Genomic DNA, 26,953 nt, shown 5'->3' with positions numbered 1-26,953 from the left:
CAGATGACTCAGTGCTTTGACTTCAGTTGTTATTGTACATTTGTATGTTACAAACTCCTGTCTGTCAGAAACAGATGTTGAATCAGTAAACATTATTTTATTATGATTTTTTTCCCTTAAATACTGTAATTTTTAATCAGAAACATTATTCTAGTAATGTCTGCTTATGAAACAAATATAAGAAATTATAAATATTTTAGTCTTAACAGCGTCAACAATTATTTCCTGTTGTGCAGTCAACTTGACCAATATCTAATAAAGTTTTAAAAAACTCCCACTTAACGAATGTATACATTAAACACAACTAAAGTTGTGTGTGTACCATTAATCCGTATTACTGGCCCACATTTACCCTAACCTCAAAGCAGGTAAAGTTATAGTTATGGAAGTTAATGGCACCATTGTTAAAAATTGAACTATTCAACATCTCTCTTCATTTTTATCAAGACAGTTGGATGGCTCACTCAGAAATATGATAATCCTGTTAAAAATGGCACATTTGGCCACCCTAGCTTATGCCACATTGAGCTTATTTACTCAAATTTGTTATTTGTTTAAGTGGGAGCATAAGCCCAAGCCTTGAAAACGAGACTGTCACTTATTAAAGAAAGAGAAAAATTGAATCTGTGTTTAGTTTTTAAATAGCATGATACTATCAAAAGATCTTCTGCTTTATAATGATATAATGTTTCAATCATTCAGCAGTAATAATTTAAAAATATCATTTTCGTGGCATATTATTTTAAACCAATGCACACACATATGAATGCTTTTTTCCTCACGAATATCAAATCAAACAGATGCAGATGAATAGTTGCACTTTCCAGGATCCTGTGAATTATTTTGGCTCATTACAGAGAAACAAATGGCTGTCAGGCTATTTGTTGGGATGTGTAACAATGCTACTGACAATAGTATGAAACTTTATCATGTTCTATTCTGTTCACCTTATCATGTGCTATTCTGTGAAGCCTTATTAGTATTAGTAATGGCCACATGGTGCAAGAAAGCCTATGGCTTATGCTGCACCAACCAAAAAGGAAAAAAAAAAAAAAAAACGAACAAAAAAAATAAATAATAAATAATAATAATTAATAAAAAAAAAGAAAATTAAACCTATCATCCTATGCGCTTCCCTGACCCGAAGGTTCTATCCAGATGACCTTTGAATTTCCCAAAACTGTCAGCCTCTACCACCCATGTAGGCAACTTATTCCAGTAATTTATAACTCGCTGGCCAAAATAAAACTTCTTGCAGTCCAATCTAAACATCCCCGCACCCTGTAACTTGAATTTATGTCCCCTAGTTCTAGCATCATTTATAATCTTGAAAATTTCGTCCTCATTCATTTTACTGATGCCTCTCAGAGCCTTAAACACCTCAATCAAATCTCCTCTAAGGTGTCTAGTTTCCAAACTCTGCAATCCACATATTCGAAGTCTTTCTTCATAAGGACGCCCTTTTGCCAATCTCACCAGGCGAGTGACCCATCTTTGCACCCTTTCAAGAAGCTCGATATCTTTCTTAAGGTGCAGTCTCCATACTTGAACACAGTATTCCAAGTGTGGTCTAACAAAAGCCTTATATAATGGGATTATCACATCCCTATCACTACTTGCAAAAGTTCGATAGATCATCGATAGGACACCATGGGCCTTCCTTGCAACCTGTTTACAATGCTCAGAGAATTTCATGTCTGACCGTATCGTAACATCCAAGTCCCTTTCCTCCAGTACTGGATTTAGTTGAACCCCACCAAGTGAAAAGTTATTTTGTAGTGTAAGTTAATACCTTACACTTTGTTGGATTAAAGCATAGCTGCCATTTTTCTGACCATTCCTGAAGTCTATCTAGGTCTCTCTGAAGAAGCTCAGCTTGACAGTGATCATTAACCACTCTACCAATTTTAACATCATCTGCAAATTTAAACATCACGCCCTCTATCCCTTCATCAATGTCATTTATGAAAATTAAAAACAACAGTGGTCCTAATACTGATCCTTGGGGAACCCCACTTCTTACATCAACCCAATATGAGGAATAGCCATTTATCACAACCCTCTGCCTCCTGCCCTGAAGCCATCCTGCTATCCATCTAAGGATTTTCCCAGTGATTCCAACCTGTTCCAGCTTATAAAGCAACCGCTCATGTGGGACTGTCAAAAGCTTTGCTGAAATCTAAATAAACAATGTCGAAATTATTCCCTAAATCCAGCTCATGAGTGACCCTTTCGAAATAGCGAACCAGATTTATTAAACGTGATTTTCTCTTTACAAAACCATGCTGAGTATCCTTGAGAATTTCAATTCGATCCAAATGATCTTGAATTCCACCCTTGATCATTGCCTTCATGATTTTCCCTACCACTGAAGTCAGACTGACAGGTCGATAATTTCCCACTTCACTTTTAGAGCCACCCTTATGTGTGGGAGATACATTGGCACTTTTCCAAGGGAATCTCCCCAGAGTCTAGTGATGCTCGCATAATTAGCCTCAATGGTTCAATGCACTCACTTGCCACCTCCCTTAAGATTATGGGATATATATTCCATCAACTCCAGGAGCCTTACTGGCCTGTAGGCTCAAGTTTTTTCATTAAATAATCTTAGTAAATTAATAAGAGGAGTTTACCTCAATATAGTACGTGGAACACTTCCGTATGATACCCTCCAGAAATTAGAACGGAAAAAACGAAAAAATCGACAACTTACCGGTACATTAAAGTAAAATATAAATAATTAAAGTAAAACTTAAAGTTTTTACTTTAATTTTTTACTTTAATTATTTATATTTTACTTTAATGTACCGGTAAGTTGTCGATTTTTTTCGTTTTTTCCGTTCTAATTTCTGGAGGGTATCATACGGAAGTGTTCCACGTACTATATTGAGGTAAACTCCTCTTATTAATTTACTAATATTATTATCAACGTAGAACATATTGAGTATTACAGCTCTGATTCATACTATCTAATTAAATAATCTTGCGAAATTTCAATGTCATTAATTACATATTTTTCAACTTCGCTCCCACAATTTCCCATTGCCACAAAAGGTTTTTCATTTGTAAATATCGATGCAAAATAACTGTTGAGTTCATCTGCAATGGCAGCTGGTGTATTTAATAATATCCCCTTTCCCTTATGTAAAGGTCTGATCTGGTTTGTCCTGCTCTTCTTGGCATTTATATATGTGAAGAATTCCTTTTCCCCCGTCTTTGCTCTGTTTCCTAGTGATTTCTCGTAAACTGCCTTTGCCTATCGAACCTTTTCTGTGGCTCTATTACAGATCACCTTGTAGCTGTTATAGGCTTCGGTACTTTTTATTGCTCTATAACCTTTCCATGCCACTTTTTCTGCTCAAGTAATGTGGCAACTTCACTATTCATCCAACTTGGAACCCTCCTCGTGGAGTATTTTTTTATAATGGTATATACACATTCAAGGCATCTGTGATTAATGTTTTAAAAGCATACCACAGTTCAAATGTGTTCATTCTCTGTGCAATATCTACCCAGTTAATAGAGGCCACATAGTACCTTAAGGCATCGTAATTTCCTTTTCTGAAATTAAAACCCATTCCTTTGCCTTTTACTATGCTACCTCTCTCATCATCATCCACCGTAGAACTCCGTGATCACTTCCTGCTACTGGTTCCTCTACTGTCAGCCCTGTTATGTCATCTGATTCATGGGTGATGATGAGGTCTAGCTTATTCTTTTCTCTAGTACTTTCCCTGACATATTGAGGCACCTCCGTAGCCAGGTGGGAAGGAGCAGCAGTGCGTAGCACACGCTTCTTGATTAGACCGGGGTTCGAGCCCGTCACCACCAAATACAGAGGATGCGGAAAGGTCAGGGGCTGACCACTGCATATTCCCAGAGCAATATGGCCTTAGTTGCCAATGCTCCTAAAATCCAAAAACAACAACAACAACCTGACATACTGATACAAATAACAGTCATCTAGTTGATTTAAAAATTTTGTTCCCCATATCGAGTTTCCCTCCTATTTTCTCCAATCAATTAGAGGCAAATTGAAATCACCCATAATAAGACCATAATAATAATAATCACATGGTCTGTAGATTACTCCTACGTGCATTATATCTTTGTTTCCAACTATCTCACACCATACAGGTTCTATACTAGCATGTGAAACGTTTGAATCCGGGAAAGCTATCGTCGCACTCAGGCTATTTGTTGGGATGTGTAACAATGCTACTGACAATAGTATGAAACTTTCACAGTAGCTCACCTTATCATATGCTATTCTGTGAAGCCTATTTAGTAAAGACATAAAATGTGCACTGTATATGTTTTTTTTTAAATGAGTGATTCAACAGAACCAAGAGCTTGTGTCAAAGTTTAGTTTGATCAAGTTTTATTTAAAGTTTAGTAAGCTTCAGAAAGACATGACATGGTATGAAGACTAACTAACCTTTAGTTAAGATGCTTTATCAAAATGACAAATGCTCAGATGATCTGTTTGTCCAACAGACAAGGCCACCCATATGGCCTTGTCTGTTGGACAATAGTCAGCTTAAGCAGCCTTTAATTTGGGGTGAATCTTAAGAGATTTAACAAAAATCTCTGAGATTTAGAGATAGTTGAGAGTATTACAAAAAAGACAATTTTTATGTGCATCCAATGGCAGGACTTTGAAGGAAACATTATGCAAAATTAGCATGTTGAATGAATATTTGTTTTTAAATACATTCTCATAACTTTTGAGTAATAGCTTGTACATTGTACAAGCTATTACATTGCCATCGAACTATTTTAGTTGCTGACATTACAAAATTTCTAGTGAATAATAAAATGGGCCCATAAAAATTTTCTTTGATGTTTCTCTAGTGACTGTAATCTTTTCTAACTGGTGTTTTTTTTTTTTTTTTTTTGTTTGAGGCATTGGAAGTTATTTAGTTTTTATAATTTGTTTCTAAATACTTTCATGGGTATCACAGTGGTTGTAAACAGTTTTTCCACACTGCTTGTGGGGCGCCTCCGTAGCCAGGTGGGAAGGAGCAGCAGTGCATAGCACACGCTTCTTGATTAGACTGGGGTTCGAGCCCGTCACCACCAAATACAGAGGATGCGGAAAGGTCAGGGAATGACCACTGCATATCCCCGGAACAATATGGCCTTAGTTGCTAATACTCCTAAAAACCAACTAACAACAACAGCAATAAACATCAAACTAACTGAAGAATACATGCAATTACAGACACAATATATTGATTCCTCGTAGCTTATTTGGTGCTTAACACACGCCTAACTTTGTTTCTAAAATTATTTCAATCAGAAAAATAAACTGTTAATTAGTTAGGATAGGAAAAACTAAACTCTACATAGCTGATCAAGGTTTATTATTATTTTTAAAAAAATGATTACTACAGAAAGAAATTTGATCACTTCATTGAGTACGTCTGATTCTGTTTCTAATTCTTATTCCATTTCAAGAGTTTACTGCTTCTACTGCAGTGAACAAAGAATATAAGCCCTTTACTTCTTACAGACTTCTTTGTACTACATTATTCCTAACTTGTTGCTACAAAGACTTGCTTTGCAGTCACAGTACAAAAAAGACCCAGAACTAACTGCCTTCAGTTATGTGTTACTTGTAAATATTATCAGCTAACCATTTCCCCATAATTTTACTCAGAACATTGACATCCTCTAATTCTGTGGTTTATGTTCTCTCTCTCTCTCTCTCTCTCTCTCTCTCTCTCTCTCTCTCTCTCTCTCTCTCTTCACAAAAAGTTCACAACCTTATGTTGTGAAGTATGTATACTTCATAGTTTATATCATGCATTTGAAGTAACAAATTAAGATTAAATAAGTTTTTCAGTCAGTATTTTTTACATTTTGTTTTGTACCAAGCTTTGTTTTATCTTTAATTATATTCTTTCAGCTTATTGTGGAAGATGTTGCTAGAAAATGATCGTATCAGTCCAATAGCTTACAAGTAAGTTTTTTTTTTTTTTTTTTTCCCCTCGCATATTCATCTATTTTATAAAATTGTACTCTCAATGTGCAGTTTTTAGAATTAATTTTGTTTAAAACAGCTGCTATGATAGTGTAACGTTATGTTCTGATCTGTCGTGATTTTTTTTTTTTTTTTACATACTGAATATAAATGCTGTTAACTTGTGTGTGTGTTTTGAGAACTTCTGTGCATTAAACATTTTGAGTTTATTTTTTATTGTATAAAAATTCATAAAGTTTGGTCGTTCGTTTAATTTTATAAATTTTGTGGTTTAGATTTTAAATAAATGAATGGTAATTTGTTTATTCACATAATAGCTGCATCCCATGTGCAACTAATATTTATTCTCTTGGCTTGTATGCTTTCTAAACAAAATATGAAAGGAGCATTGTTTGAGAAAAGGAAAAGAAAAGTTTTTACCATGGATGTGAATTAAACTGCTAATATTGTCATTTAATTTTTTTTTTTTTTTTAATGAAAACCCCAAACATGAAAGTTATTTGGTACTAAGTACTATAGGTTCTATAGTACTTAGTACCATGCTTGGGTTCAAGGTTAAGAAAATGAAAGAAGAAAAATGATGAAAGGATGTCTTGCTTGAAGTTACAGAATATAATTTTAGTATCAACATAGTGTGGCTATTGAATAATGAGACTGTGTGTGCAGCCACTACACATCAAGCATCACCTGTGAAATAAAAACACAGCAGTTGACCCTAGTTGCTTGCATGTCACATTCCAACACATTTATTCACTTTGCAGTGAGACAGGTTAAAATTAATTACCTTGTGTTATTTGCAATTTGCCAGAAAAATGAGAGACAAAAGAATTGAACAACAAATCAGCCTCAAATATTTTACAAAACTAAAGAAAACACCAACTGAAAGTTGAGTCATTATGTCAAGTTTGTGGGGAAGAAACTATGCCAAGAGTTCACTTGTTTGAATAGTATAAAAGATTTTTAAAAGAAAGAAGAGAAATGTGGAAGATGATGAATGACCAGGCCATCCAGTATCCATGGAAACTGATGAAAATGTGAGCTGGATAAGAACATTAAGAAGTGATCGAGGTTTAAGTTTTATTTTTTATGAAAATTAAAATATTTTACTGAAAATTTGTGAGTGAATTATTAAGGCTGAGTACATCCCACCAAATGAGACTGTCAGTTTACCTATTACATTGAAACTCTGGCAAGGCTATCTGAAAATATTCAAAGGATGAAACCTGAATTGTGGAAAGGTGGTTGGATGCTCCAGCACACAATGCAATCTCTATTTGCCAATTTCTGGCCAAAAAAAACAAATCCCTTTGTGTTAACATGCACCCTACTCACCAGACTTAGCTCCCTGTGATTTTTTTCTCTTCCTTTAACTGAAAAGTGTACTCAAGAACCCATTTTCAGTCCATTGAAGGCATTCAAGAAAAAACCAGTGTGTGTGTATGCATGAAAGATGTTTTATTTTATGTTTAAAATAATTAAATGCACATGGCATGATACTTTAAGAGTTTAGTATCTGTATAATATCGGTGTTTAGATACACCATAGACACTCTTAAAAAAAAGAGTGTCTATTGTGGGCATCATTTGCTCTTTCTCATATTGTGCTCTGCCTTCACGATGAGTTGCCATGATACTGCACTACCTCAAATAAGTAACGCTTCACTAATAGAGAAGACTATTGTTACTTATTCTCAGTGAGTACCACCACCCAGACATGTTTCAAGGCTATTGGCCTATCATCAGTGGGTGGGCAGGTACCCTAGTATTGTAGACATGACGACCCAGTTGTGAAGTTGATCGCACAATATGAGAGATGCCAAAAGGTGTATAAGATAATATTTAAAATAATTAAATGCACATGGCATAATACTTTAAGAGTTTAGTATCTATATAATATCGGTGTTTAGATACACCATAGACACTCTTAAAAAAAAACTACAAAGTAGTTGTTGTGGGCATCATTTGCTCTTTCTCATATTGTGCTCTGCCTTCACGACGAGTTGCCATGATACTGCACTACCTCAAATAAGTAACGCTTCACTAATAGAGAAGACTATTGTTACTTATTCTCAGTGAGTACCACCAACACCCAGACATGTTTCAAGGCTATTGGCCTATCATCAGTGGGTGGGCAGGTACCCTAGTATTGCAGCCATGACCTTTTGGCATCTCTCATATTGTGCGATCAACTTCACAACTGGGTCGTCATGTCTGCAATACTAGGGTACCTGCCCACCCACTGATGATAGGCCAATAGCCTTGAAACATGTCTGGGTGGTGGTACTCACTGAGAATAAGTAACAATAGTCTTCTCTATTAGTGAAGCGTTACTTATTTGAGGTAGTGCAGTATCATGGCAATATCTATGGTGGCACTAGAGTAAAACCATAAAAATTTTTGAACGGTTTGATCGAAACTTACTTATGCTACTTAGAAGGTTGATGTTGATCAAATTCTTGAGAAGCAGATTTTATTAAAGTCTATTTCTTGTTCTCTTTGTTCGTTCTCTATGTTTTTGAAACTGTGATTTTTCATTCTCTGTTTTTGAACTCATTCCTTTTCAACACGAGAGGCTTCTTCAGTAACTTTGAAGCATTTATAATATTACTACTCGCTGCTTACTCTACTGAATCAACGTTAGTGACTGAGTTGGCATCATTTGGGAAGTGACGTCATTTCCATATCTTAGTTGAACTTACTCTACTGAATCAGCTACTTACTCTACCGAATCGTTAGTGTCTGAGTTAGCATCATTAGCACCATTTAGGAAGTGATGTCATTTAAAATCTAACAGCCACCTAATAGGAAATGACGTTGATTGCATCATTTCTATAAAAAATTTTGTTAACAATCAATTGCTTCATTTTCATAAGAAAATTTCTTTACCAATTGGTTTTACTCCAGTGCCACCATAGATGCTTTCATGTCAAAAAACGAGTGAAATGTTAAAAGGGTTTATAGAACATGACTTGCAGAAATGTTACTATGCTCAGAAGAAACTTATGGAACAGCGTGTGCAAGCCCAAGTCAGTTATTTTGAAGGGGATAACTTGTAAAAACAGAAATATTTCTTTATATATTTATTTTATTGCAAAAGTCTCATTATTTAATACAGAAAAAATTATTACTTTTGTTTTTGCATTGCCTCACTCAAGTGCAGTGAGTGAGCGAGCGAGTATTTAGCTTAATGTTTAACACGTGGAAAAAGGAGAGAAATAAATTAGACCTAAAGAACGTTGAAGGAGAACTGTTGGTAAAAACCAATCACAATATGTTGTGCAAAGAATTTTACACATATGCACTAAAAAATGAAAAACTGTTAAAGAAAATTCACTCAAACAAAAAAAGTATTGCTAGGTAAACTTTCTATTTGATAAAAGAAATCAGATTTATTGAATCATCATAATCGTGAACTTGGTCTGGCTTAGGTCTTTTAAGACCTGTTCTGTTGTAGCTCTTTGAGGTAGTCTTGATCTCACCATCGTTGTCTTGGTTGACCAACATCTCTCTTGCCTGTAGGTTTATAATTAAAGGCTAATTTTGGGATCCTGTCTAGGTTCATTCTTTCTATTTGGCTGATCCATTTTTCCTGATACCGTTTTATGTCATTTACTATGTTACCCACTTTTAATTTCTCGCGGATATCTAAATTTCTTTGGTGGTCTAGTCTTGTAAAGCCTAATAATGGTCTTAAAAATCTCATGTGTGCTGCTTCTAGTTTGTATGCGTCTTTCTTATTTATGACCCAAGTCTCACAGCTGTAGACGAGGGTTTGTTTTGAAGTGATGTTGTGTAGTCGTAATTTTGTTTCAGTTGTCATTTGTTTCCCGAAGTGACATTTAATCGTTCCATTCATTTTATTATATTTTTGTAGTTTAGTGTGGGTGTCTTTCCCTTCATTTGATATTAAATTTCCCAAATAGGTGAAGTCAGATATTTGTTCTATTATTTTATCATCAATAACAATTTTGACTCTTTGTATGTTTTTTCCACATAATCCCATTGATTTTGTTTTTGAGGTGGAGATTTTCATCTCGTACTTTTTACCTATTTTATTAAGTTCATTTGCTGCTATCTGTAGTTCATCTTCGGATTTTGCAATTATTACTTGATCATCAGCATATAATATAGTTTGGATTTTATTCCTATTGTTCAACTGTATTCCATTGTTAATTGTTTGTTTCCATTCTTTAAGAATTTTATTGATGTAGATATTAAATATTGAATTTATTTATTGAATATGTATTGAAAACAATTATGTAAAACATTTGATGTTAATATTTATAAAAGTTTCCTTTAGTGTTTATAACTCTTGCAATAAAATTTTCCAAATTAAGCGAATTAAAGCACAGGCTATAATTTGGTTAATTTTATTAAAGAGTGACTATAATGCGAGTACCCCAAAAACGAAGAAAAATAAATATCCCAAACTAAGCATGAGTACCCAGAGATCAATTTTTAATCTGGTCACCCTACGTTACGACCGACTTCACAGTTTACACTAAACAGTGACATGACGAGAGCCCCGTGACATGATAATAGTGTGTTTCTGCCTTAACACTGGCAAACAATATTGAATGAATATAATCTATTCAAAAATAACTTTTTCTTGTATATATTTTTATTATTATTTTTTTTTTTTTTTTTTTAAGCTCATGGTCCAAAACGATGGATTCTGATCATTTTGGACCAAAAGTTCCTTGCATCATTGACGGAATTCAAACCTAGGACTTTTCCACCCAGTGTGGGGAAGATGGTGACAATACCACTGTGCTACCCATGCAGACGCACTAACAGAAAAGCCCAATAAACTGGGAACTGCAAGTTGTTTTTATTGTTTTATGGTAGTAACCACCAGAAATGTGCTCCTCCGCTCATGCTATCCTTCCTCACAAAATTTCTGTTCCAACAGAAAAATGTGAGCTCTTGAAAACGTGAGTCTACCTACAATATCACCTGCTATCTTGTGAATACAGTGAATGACAGCAGTGTCTCTCCAACCAATATAACTACAGTAAATGGAAATATAACTCTCACACATTTGATGTTTGACATTTTTAAGCTTCGTAAACTTGTATGTATTGCTGCGCAGATCTCCATGTTCAGCTTGGTGCTGGGTTTTGCATTCATCTGGTGTTACTCACAGACAAAATCGCACATGAGCTGATGCAAAAATTGCGTTATAATTTTATAACGCAATTTTAAGATATGTCGCCTTGAAGCAAATTCACGTTGCAGAAATACACATTATAGTTGAATTGACTAACTTTTATGGGCATTTCATACTACCTCAGTTAATCGATCTCAGGGAACAGTTGGATGGTTTTTCATCTAGCCAAATAGACAACCCAGCCATGGAATGCACACAATTTACAGACAAAATAAACTGTGAAAAATGTGTGAAATGCCAATGGTGTGCTGTTAAACAAAAGTAAAAAGAAAATAAGAAGTAATTTAATGTTATTTAATTGGTTGTTCAAAATGCTGCAAAGAGTAACAAGATTATTTGTTGATATGTTATTGTTTGTTTGTTATTTGGTTTTTAAGAGCATCAGCAACTAAGGCCATATTGCTCCGGGGATATGCGGTGGTCATTCCCTGACCTTTCTGCATCTTCCGTATTTGGTGGGTCACAGGCTTGAACCCCGGTCTAATCAAGAAGCGTGTGCTACGCACTGCTGCTCCTGCCCACCTGGCTACAGAGGCACCAGTTATTGATATAAAGAAGTACAAAAGTCGATGCTCATTTTCACTTGCTCCATTATTCATTGTTTTATTAATTCATCAAAAATAATTAAATTAATTCATTCAAAAATAATTTAAAAATGCTAAAAATATCTTCAGATGTTTTAATACGCTTTTTACTGTTATTAATGAAATGAATATAAATTTTCTAATGAATTTTTACATAAGTGTGAAACCTTGTCTTGTTTAATGGCGACATCTGAACGAGCTGCAACAGCAAGTGATCATTTTGTGTTAGAAAAGGAAATTTTAAAAACAAATTTAGAGCAAAAGTTGAATATTATTCACAGGTTTTTGAGCTGGGGGACCTTTCACAAAGTTTATTCATGCTGCCATCTGTTGTAAAAACTGCTTCCAAAAAAAGGAGCAGTATTTAGAAGTTCTGCCTAAAATGTTTATTCCATTGGTGTGACCAAAGTAACAAGAACAAGAAGCAATGTTATGAAATGGGTGGAAAAACTATTAGCTATCTGGACTGAGGATATGAATCAATAACATATATCCATTACTATGAGGATAGTTATGGACAAAACAATGAGTTTACATATGTGCCTATAGCAAGAATTTGGTGAGTCCGAGTGAAGATGTTAGTCATGGATGGTTTGAACACTTCAAATGCAATTTCCCTTTACACAAGAACTTGATAAAGAGAAAGTAAACCAAATTAAACAACTGTTTAAGCTAGTGAATATTGCACAAGATTTATTCATGCTGCCATCTGTTGTGAAATCTGCTTCCAAAAAAAAAAAAAAAAAAAAGGAGCAGTATCACTAGATCATGCACACTGTCAACAACTTCTGGAGTGCTGGACATTGCAGGTCTTCCACAGTGAGGGTCATTTTTCAAGCTCTCCTTCCTTTGTTTAAATTTTGCTTCCTATTTCTTAACCAATTGGAAGGGAACATCCTCCCCAATGTTGTAACCATATTCTCATGAAATTACCTTTGTGTTATTTTTTTTTTTTCCAAATATTGGATGACTTGCACATTGACTGATTTTGTTCATCTTTCCTCATTCACACAACTTTCTTGACTTTAGGACCTGTAATTAAAAAAAAAAGATGTTATTGAAACTGCATGAAACTTGATGAGTTACTGTTTGAAGTGTTTATACATTAAATGCAGAAATTTTTAACACTGCTACTATCCTTTCATGCTCATGCCACAAACTTTTCAAACACCCCTCATATTGTGTTTTAGAATCACTAAAGTTGTCATTTTGAGTGTGTTTCATTATAAAAAGATCAGTATATTGATTCAAGTGTGATAAGTTGAAATTGATACAGTTTCTTTTCCTTTCATTAGAATTCTGGATCGAATTGGGGCACGTGCATTGTCTGGTCACCTGCGGACATTTGCTGATTTTCTGGTTTTTGAATTTGCTAATTCTGTCGGTGGACAACATGTTAATAAGGTGAATATGTTTCATTTTGTTAATTTTATGATATATTCTGTTTTAATTCATTTTATGCAATTTAATTCTTTAAGAAAGCACTTAAACTGTATTTTTATCTCCTCGGGTTTGGTGGACCCGGTTCAAAGGTCAACTAATAAATTCTATAATTTTTACTCTGTGGACACAGCTGAAATTTGCTATAGGTGAAGCCAGAACTGTTTTCTTCGATTTTCCCACTTCAATTTTCAAAAATTTCTATTGAATTTCGCGCAAATGACAAAAATGTGACATCGAGTGTGTATTTTTTTAGGCCTTTTTCCCCCCCACCCGAATTAACCTATGGCTTATGAAACCCGATATCTGATTCGTTTGTTTGTTTTGGAGCGGGAGTTTCTGTTTACAGAGCGAAATTGTTTTTGTGGAGTGAGGTGTGAGAATGAAGCTGGCGGTTACGTCACCTTTCCTAGATACAGCTACATCGAGAGAGGGTCAAACGGCGTTTTATGTCTCCGCGCGGCTACCGGACGCTAAGAAAATAAACAAAACACGGACGAGCTACTGTTAGTCGATAAAGCGAAACAGTAGCAACAACTATTTATTTATTGGGGCGAACAGATCGTATTTCCTTTCTTCAACGTGTATTACTCTTACGAACAGAAATTCATGTTGGAAAAACTGGGGTAAAACTGATAAGCATTAGATAAAAAAAAAAAGTTTGCTTTATTGTAATTGATTTCAGTAAACAATATCGGAACAGCAATTTCCTGGGTTTGATCTTCTAACGAAATTTCGAGAAAATATTTCTATTTATAGCTGCGTTATGAACTTCGAAAACTGGTGCATCGAAGGAAAGAAAAAAAAAATCATCCGCTACGAATAACGTGTTATTTCTTGAAATATCTTCTTCACAAAACTACAAGATTTCTAACTATACAAAGCTAACAAATTGACTAACGGCTGCTCAAAAAGTATCGTAAGAAAATATTTGCTTGTGATGTCATCGCGAAAATATTTGTGATGTCATCGCAAAGGGAGAAATTCTGTTTTAGTACAGAAGACTAATAAATCCACGGTCATCTGCTGTTCAGAGCTGTAATAAAAAGAAAAACCCCGCTGAAAAATAGATTTTCTCCCCATCACTTCTCTTGTTTTGCTATGGTTTATGGCGAGCAATTTCACACAATCAAATCCGTGACTGCTAAATGCGGTGCGGTTTCTTGTATTCTCTCTCTCTATTTCGGGATCTCTGACCAAGTGGTCATCCCGGAGTATAAACAGAAAATTTGTTCATCAGAATGCTGCCCACCAATGGCACCAATTATCAACTCTTTTACTGCCCTTCTAATTTTCAATATATGCAGAAAATCGAATTGGGCAAAATTCAAAGGTGCTACTTCAATTAGGAGCAAAAACGGTTTCCCGCAATAAAACAAATTACTTTCAGAACAATAAAAGGACAGCTACTGATAAGTTCCTGACTGGAAGGAAGTGTCCACAATAAGACATCTGTACAAGGTGGTCACTCAAAGGAAAGTAACCATAGTCATTTGTATTGAAGGACAAGCTAATACAGCGATGTTTGAAAAGTATAATGCAGTTCACTTGCCACTATTTCGAGCTCGTGACCACCGTATTTGGTGGTCACGGGCTTGAATCCCGATATAATCAAGAAGCGTGTGCTACGCACTGCTCCTGCCCTGGCTATGGAGGCGCCGACATATAATGTTCTGGGCTGTGTGAATATTTTGGAGGCCAGCAGTTTTTCTTCATTTGATGACTTTATTTCTTTTCGATATAGTCACGCTTTCAGTGTGTGTTGCTGTGATATGTTCACGTTCTCAAAAATCAGCGTCATCAACGGTTTTTGCCAATTTATCAGTTCCTATGCATCTAGTAACAGTCCACAGAATCTGGAATTGTAGATTTCCCTACAATCATTTCTGCTATTTTTATTCTTTCATCCGTTGAAGAAGTTAGCACTTATGAGAACTTCGGCATCTGTGATGAAACATTCATTGCGACTTCAGCATCTGTGATGAAACTAATTAGAAAAGTTGCCAAAATTATTATGTTCTTGAGAATTCATAATATATTTTTTTTTAAACTCAAACTATGCAAATATCATGATACAAATAAAAATAATTATTTGAACTTCCTTTGGTTTTACTGTGTTAAAAATATGACAACCGAAATTTACTTTTTTTTTTTTATTTGCATAAAATATCAAAAAATTACAGCTATTATAATTTCATAAACAAGAGACAAATTAAGTACTACAATAAAAAAGTGAACACAATCAGATCTTGGAAAGCCTTGCCTTTTCAGTTCAAACTCAGTAAGGCGAAACAGGAAACAATCATACCTGCAGAACAAGACTTTCACTTGCAATATCAAAATTCAATTGCACAGGGCAAGAATACACTGCACACAAACCTTATTCGTGAAAGATTATTTATTGATAAATTGCTTGGATATCATACAATATAATATATTGTTTACTTAGAAATAATAATTACACAAGATCAGGATTTCATTCATAATAACATTGCCAAGTTAGGGACTGTAACCACTTCAAAGTAGTTACAGCTCTGGACCTTTGACAATCTACCCTAAGGGTTTTTTTTCCAAAAGTGAATGAAAGGAACTGGAAATTTCAGGAAAATGAACCCTGTTTTCCTTCTTTTGGCAAACAGCTACTCTGTCAGCACAAGAGAAGTGAAATTACATTTGCAGCTCAGAATGAAATTCAGGCATCCAAACGTGACACTTTATGGTGAATTTTTCGGGCACGTGTGTAATAATGAAAATTCGATTTTTCCCTCAATTTTTTGATGGTATCAAATGCATATCAAGGCAATATCGAAGTATTCAATAACAATTACTTACAATTTCCTAACCCGTTACTACGAGACGAGTAACGGATTGTGAAAACAATGCGTAATTCGTAGCGTATTTTTTTCGTTTGCACACCAGGTGAGATGCATGCGAAGTTCCTTCGACATCAGTTTTCAAAGTATATAACGCAGCTATGAATAGAAAATTTTTTTTGAAATTTCGTAAGAAGATCAAATATACATCCATGAAATTGCTGTTCCGATTTAGTCCTCTAAAAACAATTCAATAAAGCGAACTTCTTTTTTTATGAAATGCGCATTTTGGTGATCAGTTTTACGACAGTTTCTTTTTTCCTTCCGTTTCCAGTATAGCTTCCAATAGACGAATTTCCTTGATTTTTTTGTTAGTAGATACAATACATACTGAAGAAAAGAAAGAAGACATTTTTGTTCTTCAAAACCAATTCGCTGCAATTCTTTCGTACAGCAATTACGAAAAGCAGTAAAGCAACTGTTGTGAGAGAGCCATGCAAATTAGTGTTCGCAAGTAATGATGCTCAACTGTTTGTTTTCCACAAAAATTGTTTACAGTTTTATTTTCCCCTTGGATCACCTTGGTAACGCTAATGACGTAAGCTTGACCAGTCAATTATCTCTCCGCATCTGTTGATTCGTTTTAGCCAGAGGCGCAAATTTTTGAACTAATGAAGTAACGCGTTTTATTTTCAAAGCTTGGATCTTGTTTTGCTGACATCAAAATTTAATAAATTGAAATGTGATCGTACATTTTTGCTGTTTCAGAGTGAATTAATAGTTTTTGCTGAGCGCAAAAGGTAGGAAATCAAAGAATATACTTCTGTTTATGTATATTGAGAGTTTCAATTTTGTAAATTGAGTAGAAATTATGGAAATTATTAGTTTCTCTCGGTGGGGGGCAATTTTCAAGTGAGATTGAAAATTAGGGTTATGGGGGAGGCGATAAAAGTACGGTTAATGGAAAGGGTTTCTACTCGTGTTATAGATAAGAAAGGGGAAGAAAAATTCCTCACCTTGTGATTCCTTCCCCCATGGTACTCTATCCTTAGTTGAAGTTGCATTGCAAATAAATAGCACTTTCGCTTGTAACGTGAGGTCACCCAGATACAACAGCAATATTGACCCATTGATGATTTTAATCACACAATGGGAGATGTAAACTAATTCAATTAAAAAAAAAAGTTTTTAAAAGCTTCACCCCCATGTTAAAGTATAAAGAATTTGAAATGAAAGGATTTAAACATTTTATAGATAGTTCAAAGAAAGGACAAAAATCCCCACGCTGGCATTGATCTTCCTTGTTGCCATGAATTAACCACATTGAAGTTGGCAACCCAATAATAACCATCAAAATAGGGTGGTGACACTTCATTTTCAAATAAAAGACTTGAGCTTGTGCAAAGTATAAACGTCATTTGCATTCCACATAAGACAAGTCCTGTTATAGTGCAATGCCAGAGTAATTCATTGTAAGATCACAACCTCAGATCAATTCCTTTTTTGTCCTTTCTTTGCCTGCTTATAAAACATAGGTGTAAAACGTTTCCATTGAAATACAGTAGACTCTTGATTTTCCAGGGTAGATGGTAAAAAAGTATTCCTGGATAATCAATTTCCCGGTTAATCCAAAAATACAGTAAGTCCCCGACATACTTAAGAGATACGTTCCAGGACTTCTGTAAGTCGAGATTTGTGTAACTCAGGAATGGCTAATAAAATATTGCTGCTATATCCCTGATATGCCAAAATTACATAGGCGCATTATAGCCAAAGTAGCTTATGCACCATCAAACCCCCATATCAACAACAATCAAAATTACATAAATAACGTAATGTAAGTCCGAAGCTACGTAAATCAGGGACTTGCTGTATCGAAAAATGTTCAGAAAACTACGTAAAAAGTATGGTGGTAGATAAAGAGCTTACCACACACTACTCGCATGTCCAATGCGATGCTTCCCTTACTTTTTACAATGTCGCGTATGGTTTGGTCACCAATGTTATAATGATTCTTTAGAGATTTAACGGATGCACCGTTTTCAAACTTTTGAATAATTTCAAGTTTTTGTTTAAATGAAAGCACAACTCTTGCGTTTGCCCATCATTTCCGCAATTTCTAAACAAAAAAAGAAAACAAGTTACTGTAAAAAAAAATTCCGACATCCTTAACATGCATAACAAAACAAAATTTGTCCTTTTGCGGTGCAATGGAACACAACAATTGACACGACGCACTAGAACAAACTAAACTTTTTTTTTTTTTTTTTTTTTTGAGCGGTGGGTGTGAAGACAGCGGGGGTTTGCAAGATAATAGGCACACTAATCTCCTAATGACGACTTATAACGCCGCTTCTTGTCGCTTATTTACGACTTGCAAAACATCTGTTTATTACTTGAATTTTAGGATTTCTGGATTTTTTTTTTTTTTTTTTTTAATTTGGAATCTTGAAGTGTCCTGGTAAATCGAGAGTCTGCTGTAATTTGTGTTAAATAAAACTGAAGCTTTCTGAAGCCCTTGTCTACTAGTGAACAAGAAATGGCATGAGCTCTGTAAACATCAAAACTGACAGTTTAATTAGTGCAGTATCAGATGAAAGATTAGCAGCCAAGAAACCAGATTTTTATATACTAGCATGAAGGCAGATAGCCATTAGACATGTGCTCAAAATATCAGAACACTTATGAAATACAGTTGTGATATGCTTTCCTTTATTAATATATTTATATAATTTTATATTTATGTATAGTTGACTTGGCACATTATAGCCTCAGATGCTAATGTGCCATAAAGCCTTTAAACAACCAACCAACCCAACATTTATGTATAATTTACTGTCTTCATTAGTTATTTTTATCTTAGTATTTTTGTGTTATTGTTTAGAGATATAGAGGCAATTAATTAATTGTCTATATATATCTCTTGAAATTTAATAATAAAATACCCCTAATCAATTTACTGTATATAAATGGAATATATATTAAATATAAATAATTATTTTAAATTCCTTGAACTTAAATGTGGCAATGTATTCTAATTTCTGGGCAGCTAAAGAACACTATCTGTTCTCTTGGTAACTTGCTACCTCTTGATAAAATGAGACACCTAGCAAATCACCAATACATATTTTGGCTGTTTGTTTGTTATTTGGTTTTTAGGGGCATTAGCAACTAAGGCCATATTGCTCCGTGAATATGCAGTGGTCACTCCCTGACCTTACCGCATCCTCCGTATTTGGTGGTGACGGGCTCGAACCCCGGTTTAATCAAGAAGCGTGTGCTGCGCACTGCTGCTCCTTCCCACCTGGCTATGGAGGCGCTGTTTTGGTTGATTAATGCAGTTATTTTTTTCTTGTAAGTTTTTATTTGTGATTTCAGCATACACTCTGTGGGAGGGAGTCAAAATTTATTATGTTCTTAATTTTAAAATGTTACCTACCTCTTCAATTTAGAATATCAAGTTCAGTGTAATTAATTGCTGACTGGGTATCATTAAAATTTTTGTTTAATAATGTAAAAATTATTATATTAAGAGTATTTTTAAAATTTTCTGATTTGGTTTCTCAACTTTTATATTTCATTCACCTTTCAGTGTATTGATGCTTTGAATGATTTAATATGGAAGTGCTATGTGATTCAGTTGGATAGACTGATTCTTTGCCTGGTAAGAAATCCTTTTCATAATAGTTGTATTTAAATTTTTTTGGTAACTTTCATTTCCTTAAATGGTTAATTGGTTTTAACTTCCTGAAAGAAAGTTAAACAAACACTTTTAAAAACAACCGTGTGTGTGTGTCTGTCTGCGTGCGTAAAGGTGAAAACACCTTTATGTGTGATTTGACCTTGATGCTCAGATGTGCAGAAAGTGCACTTCTAAACAGATATTAGTTGGATTGCACTTGCTAACTGCATTTACAGTAGGATATTGTTATCCAGTAAGCATCAAAAGAAACATGTGGTAACATGATATGATGGTTTGTTTTCAATGTCAGCAAGGATGTGTATATGGATTTTTTTTTTTTTTTAATTCTAATCAGTTTTTCCCCTAGATTTCAGATTCTTGTATTCATTGTAAATAATGGCAGAATTATAACTATGGATTTTAAGAGAATTTAATCCAGACACATTAAGACTAAAAAGAAACAAATGAGTTTGCACTAGAAGCATTACCTTGCTAAGTAAATAAAGTCTTAAATTTTTTTACCATTATTTTGGCCAACTTGCACAACATCATTTATTCTCACAATATAAGTAATAAGGATTATTACTTATATTTTCCAAATTTATTGATTGTAATAAAAGTAACATGGCACACAGGAACATACATGAGGTGTTCAAAAAGTTATCTATGTTGATCATAAATTAATTATACAGTGAAGTATAGAGGAACAGAAAAGATTTAAAATAGCCAACCCAAGGCTATATTTTTTCCAAATTTATTGATTGTAATAAAAGTAACATGGCACACAGGAACATACATGAGGTGTTCAAAAAGTTATCTATGTTGATCATAAATTAATTATACAGTGAAGTATAGAAGAACAGAAAAGATTTAAAATAGCCAACCCAAGGGAAAAACACTTGAAATTGGAACAGCAGGAGGCCATCATCAGGTTTTTTATGAAAGAAAAGAGTGGACCAAATGTTTTTTATGAAAGCATGGTGGCACTTTCTGAATATCAGATAAATTTGTTATCACTTGACTCTGTCCATAGTCAGTTTTGCTAGATGCCAAAAATGCTCATACTTCTTCAGAAACAGTGTAGGACTCAAATTTGTGAAGAAATTTTACACGTGCATGATGAAGATCTGAAGGAGTTTCTTTCAAAAATTGTAACTGGTGAAGAAATGTGGCTTCATTGCTGAAATCCAAAAAGAAAACAGGAGTCCATGCAATGGAAACACCATGGGTCACCACTGCCCAAAATATTCAGGACTCAGCCCTCTGCCCAGAAGATCATGGCTACCATTTTTTGAGATATGGAAAGAACTCTTTTGATAGAATGCATGCAGTATCGTACAGGAATAGAAAAGAAGGAAATTGATACAAGGTGCCTTGCATCTTCATGACAAGACTCCTATACATAAGTTCCATAAAGAAATTGCTACTCTGAGAGATGCAGGCTCCAAGAATAAAATCAACCACCCCTTCAGTCCAGACAACCCCCCTCCCTAGTGATTATTTCCACTTCAGAAATCTGAAGAAATGGGCAGATGGGCATGGACATCAGTTTTCAAGTGATCTCAAGGAAGCTGTAAATGGCTATCTCAGGTATTTCCTCTTTTCCCTCAAAATGGACATTTATTTAATACAAGGTACAAGGATATAAATAGGCTGTGTTGTTTTTTATTACTGAGGTAGATAAGTTTTTGAGTCTCTTCATAGTTATATTACTTTTCAACATAATGCATTTTTTTCTAGACATAAAATCACATTTTTCAACTTAAAATACACCTCCTGCAATAAAAATTTCCAGTTATCTCCTTTAGTAGATAGCCATGTACAAAATGCTACCCAAAAAGTTATGAGAATATTCATTTAACAATGCTACATATGATAGTACAAATTTTTCCAGTTAGCTGGTGATAGAGTATATTTTTGCAGTAGTTTTACTCATCGCATAACATTTGTTAACTCACAATAGCATCTGCTTCAGAATGACTTTCTACCACAGCTCATGACAACTCGGCTTCCTGTGGATGCTGAGTGATTTATGCAAGAACGTGCCATGCTACAAATGACTAATGTTAAAAAACCAAATACTTTGGATTTTTTTCCCCTCACATATTGTCATACTGTTGTCTTGATTATCAGAACTGCAGTGTTATTTTTGGCCACTCTAAGATCAGACTTGAATCCGTGACTTTTTTTTTGTATGGTTTCTTGAAAGAGAAGTTGTTCTGCAGAAAACCTGCTATGCTCATGGACTTGAAAACCATGATTGTTCAGTTGTGGTGCAAAATTGACATATCAGAGATATGTCATTACAAACATTGACATGTACATTCAAGACCTTGTTTGTAAAAATGGAGGACATAATGAACATATGGTAAAATAAGAATGTTTTCGAAGAACCTGAGCATGAAATGTTTGTGACAATTAAAGAATAACTGAGTTTCTTAGGAAACATTTAAATGTGTTTAACATTTCACCATTTATGTTCTGATAGTTCTGATAGTCATGTATAGGAAGCTATTTAGTGAAGATACATGCAACATGCCCTCTGATTTTTTTTAAAGTAATTTAAAAAAAAAAAAAGGGTTTTCATCAAGTTTTGTTTCAGGCTTGGTAAAACAGCTTCAGAAACACATTTCAAACAGCCTTTAGAGAAGATGTCTCATTAAAAACACAGATTCAATCAGCAGTTAAAAGAAGACTTCTCGTGCTGTCTTGTCTTTCTGTCTTTGTAACAATTTATGGGCAAAACCAAACACTACAATGTTCACTTCAAAAATTTTTTGTGTGCGTGATGATAGTATTTTGACATTAGCAAGCTTATGCATTGAAGAAATATTCAAGGTTGCAAAAATGAAGGAACAAAAGGATGTACGGAATGAACAAGATATGACACCATTTACTGAATTTGGAGAGAGAGAGTTGCTGGCTTTAAGGCTGCCTTTGAAGACAAATATGCTAATAAAACTTGATGATAACTTGATCAATTAGAGAAGAAATTGCTCCTAATTCAACAGACATCTCTCCTGCTGGAATATTTTAGTATTAATATTAATAGTGGCAAATTATACAAGAAAACAAGATTATACAGCATCAGCCAAAAAAAAGCCAGCACTTTCCATGTCACCTGTTCATTCTCTCTAACAGTTTTTATAGATAAAAATTAATTTTTGTTATGTATGAAAATACTTTAATTTTAATTAACAACAGTACTTTTATGTTGTTTCACCTTGTTGTTTTGTTAGCTATTTATATAGTTTAGGGAACTATTTATATAGTTCAGACACACACACACAAAAATGTTTTGTTGTTTTACCTTGTTTTTTATTTGCTACTTATGTATTTTATATATATATATATAAACTGTTGCATTATATATGTATATATGGTAAGACCCCTGTATCTGCAGGGAATATGTTCCAAGACCTACCATGGATATAAGCAAACACCTGCTGACCCCATATATATCACGTGATTTTCTGGTACATACATATGTACATATAATAAAGTTTAATTGATAAATTAAATACACAGTAAGACATTACCAAAAAAAAGAAAAAATCAACCAGAATTCATAAAATTCAAGTAATAACTAGAATAGGTATAAATAGATATTTGTGCAAGTTGTTAAATAAGCAACAAGAACCGGCGAAGTCATCATTGGGAGATTAGTGTACCTATTATCTTGTAACCCCCGCTGTCTTCACACCTACCGCTCAAAACAAGAAAAAAAAGAGACCAGATGTTTAGTTTAATTTAATGCGTCGCGTTGCTTGTTGTGTTCCATCACACCGCAAAGGGACAAATTTTGTTTCGTTATTTATGTCAGGGATGTCGGATTTTTTTTTTTTTTTTTATGGTAACTATATATTTATATATATATTTTTTATTTTTTTTTTTGTTTGGAAATTGCGAAAATGACAGGCAAACGCAAGAGTTGTGCTCTCGAATTAAACAAAAACTTGAAATTTTTCAAAAGTTAAATGGTGCATCCGTTAAAAATCTCTAAGAACTATTATAATGTTGGTGACCAAACCATACGCAACATTTTAAAAACGAAGGGAAGCATCATATTGGACACGAGAGTAGTATGTGTTAAGTTTTTTGTTTTTTTTTCCCTGGTTAACTGCGAGTAACTGAATCAGCGGATACGGGGGAACAACTGTGTGTGTATATATATATAAAAACACACATACTTATGTATTACACACATAAGTATAAAATATTTATGTATTACATACATAAGTATACGTGTGTGTGTGTGTGTGTGTGTGTGTGTGTGTGTGTGTGTGTGTGTGTGTGTGTGTGTGTGTGTGTGTGTAAAAACACACACACATATACAAATTTCTTTAAGGCTGTCTTTAATCTGTGCTCTTCGTAAACTTTTTTAGGCTCTTCGTAGTTTTGAGGGTAATGAAGCTCAGGTGTGTTTTTTCATCATTCAGATGTTACTTTTGAGACCAAATGACTTCAAGAACAGAGTGTATGACTTTGTAAAAGAGGTAAGAATTTTTAAAAAGTCTGTACAGCACGTATAGCACGTGTTTACACTACACGAATTCGATCAAACACGATTTATAAATAGGGGAACGATATCTTATATAACACGAACCGAATTCGCTTATGCACGATTCGCCTTTGTGTTTGCAAGAAATGGCAGTCGAACGCGGAATCACCCCAACCGAACGCAACATGATAGGAATGAAGAGAAGATTCTAAAAATGTATTTATGTTTTTTATATCAGTGAAGGGGAAACACATTTCCCCTTCACTAAAATCGCAAATGCAATTAATCGAGTTTACTACCAGTTTATAACAGATTCCACTAGCAGAAACGCAACTGGAAATTGTTTTTATTGTTTTATGGTAGTAACCCCTAGAAATGTGCTTTAGTAAAATGTGAGGTGTTAATAGTGTATCTCACCCTTTACGGTGTTGTTTATTCAGTTGCTACACACGCGCAGCTTTGTTTATGGGTATCAAGCGTGCCTCCTCGTTTTGTAATTGTGATTTGTTCCCTAAAAATGAGTAAAATACTTAAAAGGTGTGAAAAGGAAGCGTCCTGGTGAAGACACTGCAGATTCAGAGAGAAAAAGAAAAGCAATATCGATAAACAGAGGCGGACTGGGTCAAAAATTCTTACCCGGGAAAATTTATAGTGGCCTCATATTAGCGTTTATGGCCAAAATCACACCGGCCTCTGACCCACCGGGGTTTCCCCGGTAATGCTTATGGCCAGTCCGCCTCTGTCGATAGAGAAAAAAATATGAAATTGTGAAATGCTTTGAGCGAAATGAAAGACCATGTGATATTGCACGTGCTACAGACCTAAATGAGGCAACGCCGAGAATTACAAAGAATGCAGAGAAAATAAAAACAACTTTCATAGCAGGAACAACTCAAAGTGTAATTAAAATCCATTAGATTAAGACACAAAGAATTGGAAGAGATGGAACGCCTATCATCTGTTTAGATAGAAAATCAAACAAAAAACAAGTTTGCTTACGATAGAAGTAAAAGCATTAGCAATATTTTATTACGTAATAGTCGTAATAAAATGCGTAAGTATTTTATTACGATTATTTATTGTGTTTGGTAATGTTTTGGTTACAAATGTGTGTTCAATCTTGGATGGTCGGCACCTAACCCCATTTTTCCCATAGGGCCTGTTGTTTATATTGCACGATTTTGCATTGCACGAGGGTTTCTAGCAACTGTCGTGCTATACGAAGACTGACTGTATTATGGAGAGTATATTATTACATAATATCTATGTTTTCCATTGCCATCAGAAAATGTAAAATATACAGCTAAATGCTACTTACATACAGTACCACTTGGCTAAGCCAAGTTAAAAAAATAATAATAATAAATATAAAAATTTTATCACATACCTACATGAACAAATCAGAAAATTCTAAATTTTATAAATTGATGTTTTTTTTTGTTTTTTTTAGTATATTGTATGTAATCTCTTCTGTAAAATGCAAATTATTTACTCACACAAGAAAACAGTTTTAATTCCATACAATAAAATAAAATTTCACAAATCTAATCAAACATTCATTTTTCCAGCTGTTCTAAAGCAAACTGGTTACTAGTTAACACAAACACTGTGTGAAAAACTTTTTTAAATCCCAATCACGAGAGATATTAGAACCTACAGTACCCAGTACCATGCTTGGGCTGGAGGTTGAAAGACTAAAGAAGATATTAGTTGACATTAGACTTGAACTTCTGTAGACTGTAATTTTCAGGAAATACGAATGAAGGAAGGTTGTTCCAGAAAATGACAGTTGAATGAATAAACAAGAAAGATGAAAAGTTGGTTCTGTGAGTTTTAAGTTGGACAGTAAATGGATGTTGGCTGGTGGCAGCACGTGTTCGGACTGTTTTGAAAGAGAGAGCGGGAATTATAAAAGCCAATTCAGAAGAACAGTGCCCATGAAAGTATCTGTAGAAAAGACATGCAGCAGAAACAGTACGCCTATGAGACAGCGAGTGGAGAGAGAGAGAGAGAGATTCTGTTAGAGAGGAGTCATTAATTAACCTAACTGCCCTCTTCTGAATGGAATCTAGAAGCCTGAGAGAGAGGTTTTGGGGGCACCACCCCAGATGTGGGAACAATATTCCATGGTAGGGCGGATTTGTGATTTGTACAGAGTGAACAGCTGTTTGGAAGAAAAGTAATGCCAAGAGCGAAAGAGAAAACCAAAATTCCTAGAAATCATTCCTAGGAGCAGAAGAATTCTTTTTCCGAGATATAATACTGAGTTTTAGAAGGTTCGAAATCAACCAAGTTGTCTTTGCCCCACTGGAGAATTACCTGGAGATTTGCATTTGAGGAATTGGTAGCTGATTGAGCAGGGCAAGGTTTTTCAAAATGGGAAGTGGAATGCAATGTGCTATCATCGACAAAACTATGGATAGGATTTCCAGTCAATGGAAGAAGGTAATTAATATACAAGAGGAAAAGAATGGGGGAAAGAACTGAACTTTGGGGGACACCAGCATTAGTGGAGAAGTTAGAAGGCAGAGAGCCATCTACCATCACCATCAGTGAGCAATCAGAGAGAAAACTGAATAACCAGTTACAAAAAACAGTTGGCAAACCATAAGATGGAAAGCTTGTTTAGAAGACCTTTGTGCCATACACGATCAAAAGCCTTTGAGATGTCAACTGATTGTGTTTCACCAAACTTTTCCATTGAATTTGTCCATAATGGTAACATTCACCAGTGGATCGATACTGAGAGTATCCATACTGGCGATCATTGATCAGACG

At 34.6% G+C, this 26,953-nt stretch overlaps 1 protein-coding gene across 1 annotated transcript in view; it reads left to right on the top strand.

Moving 5' to 3' along the window:
• Positions 1 to 26,953, top strand: part of MED23 (mediator complex subunit 23) — a 163,785-nt gene that overhangs the window by 93,459 nt on the left and 43,373 nt on the right. Inside the window, exons 21-24 of the mRNA XM_090372486.1 lie at positions 5,912 to 5,965; positions 13,035 to 13,143; positions 19,585 to 19,656; positions 24,060 to 24,170. Coding sequence (XP_090228612.1) covers positions 5,912 to 5,965; positions 13,035 to 13,143; positions 19,585 to 19,656; positions 24,060 to 24,170 — 346 coding nt within the window. The remainder of the gene's footprint in view (positions 1 to 5,911; positions 5,966 to 13,034; positions 13,144 to 19,584; positions 19,657 to 24,059; positions 24,171 to 26,953) is intronic.

The sequence above is a fragment of the Mastigoproctus giganteus genome, chromosome 4 (assembly GCF_048544385.1).
Source record: "Mastigoproctus giganteus isolate SK-2022 chromosome 4, ASM4854438v1, whole genome shotgun sequence".
Lineage (NCBI taxonomy): Eukaryota > Metazoa > Arthropoda > Arachnida > Uropygi > Thelyphonidae > Mastigoproctus > Mastigoproctus giganteus.
The sequence above is the reverse complement of the archived record's forward strand: the minus strand, read 5'-3'. Positions and strand labels throughout refer to the sequence as shown.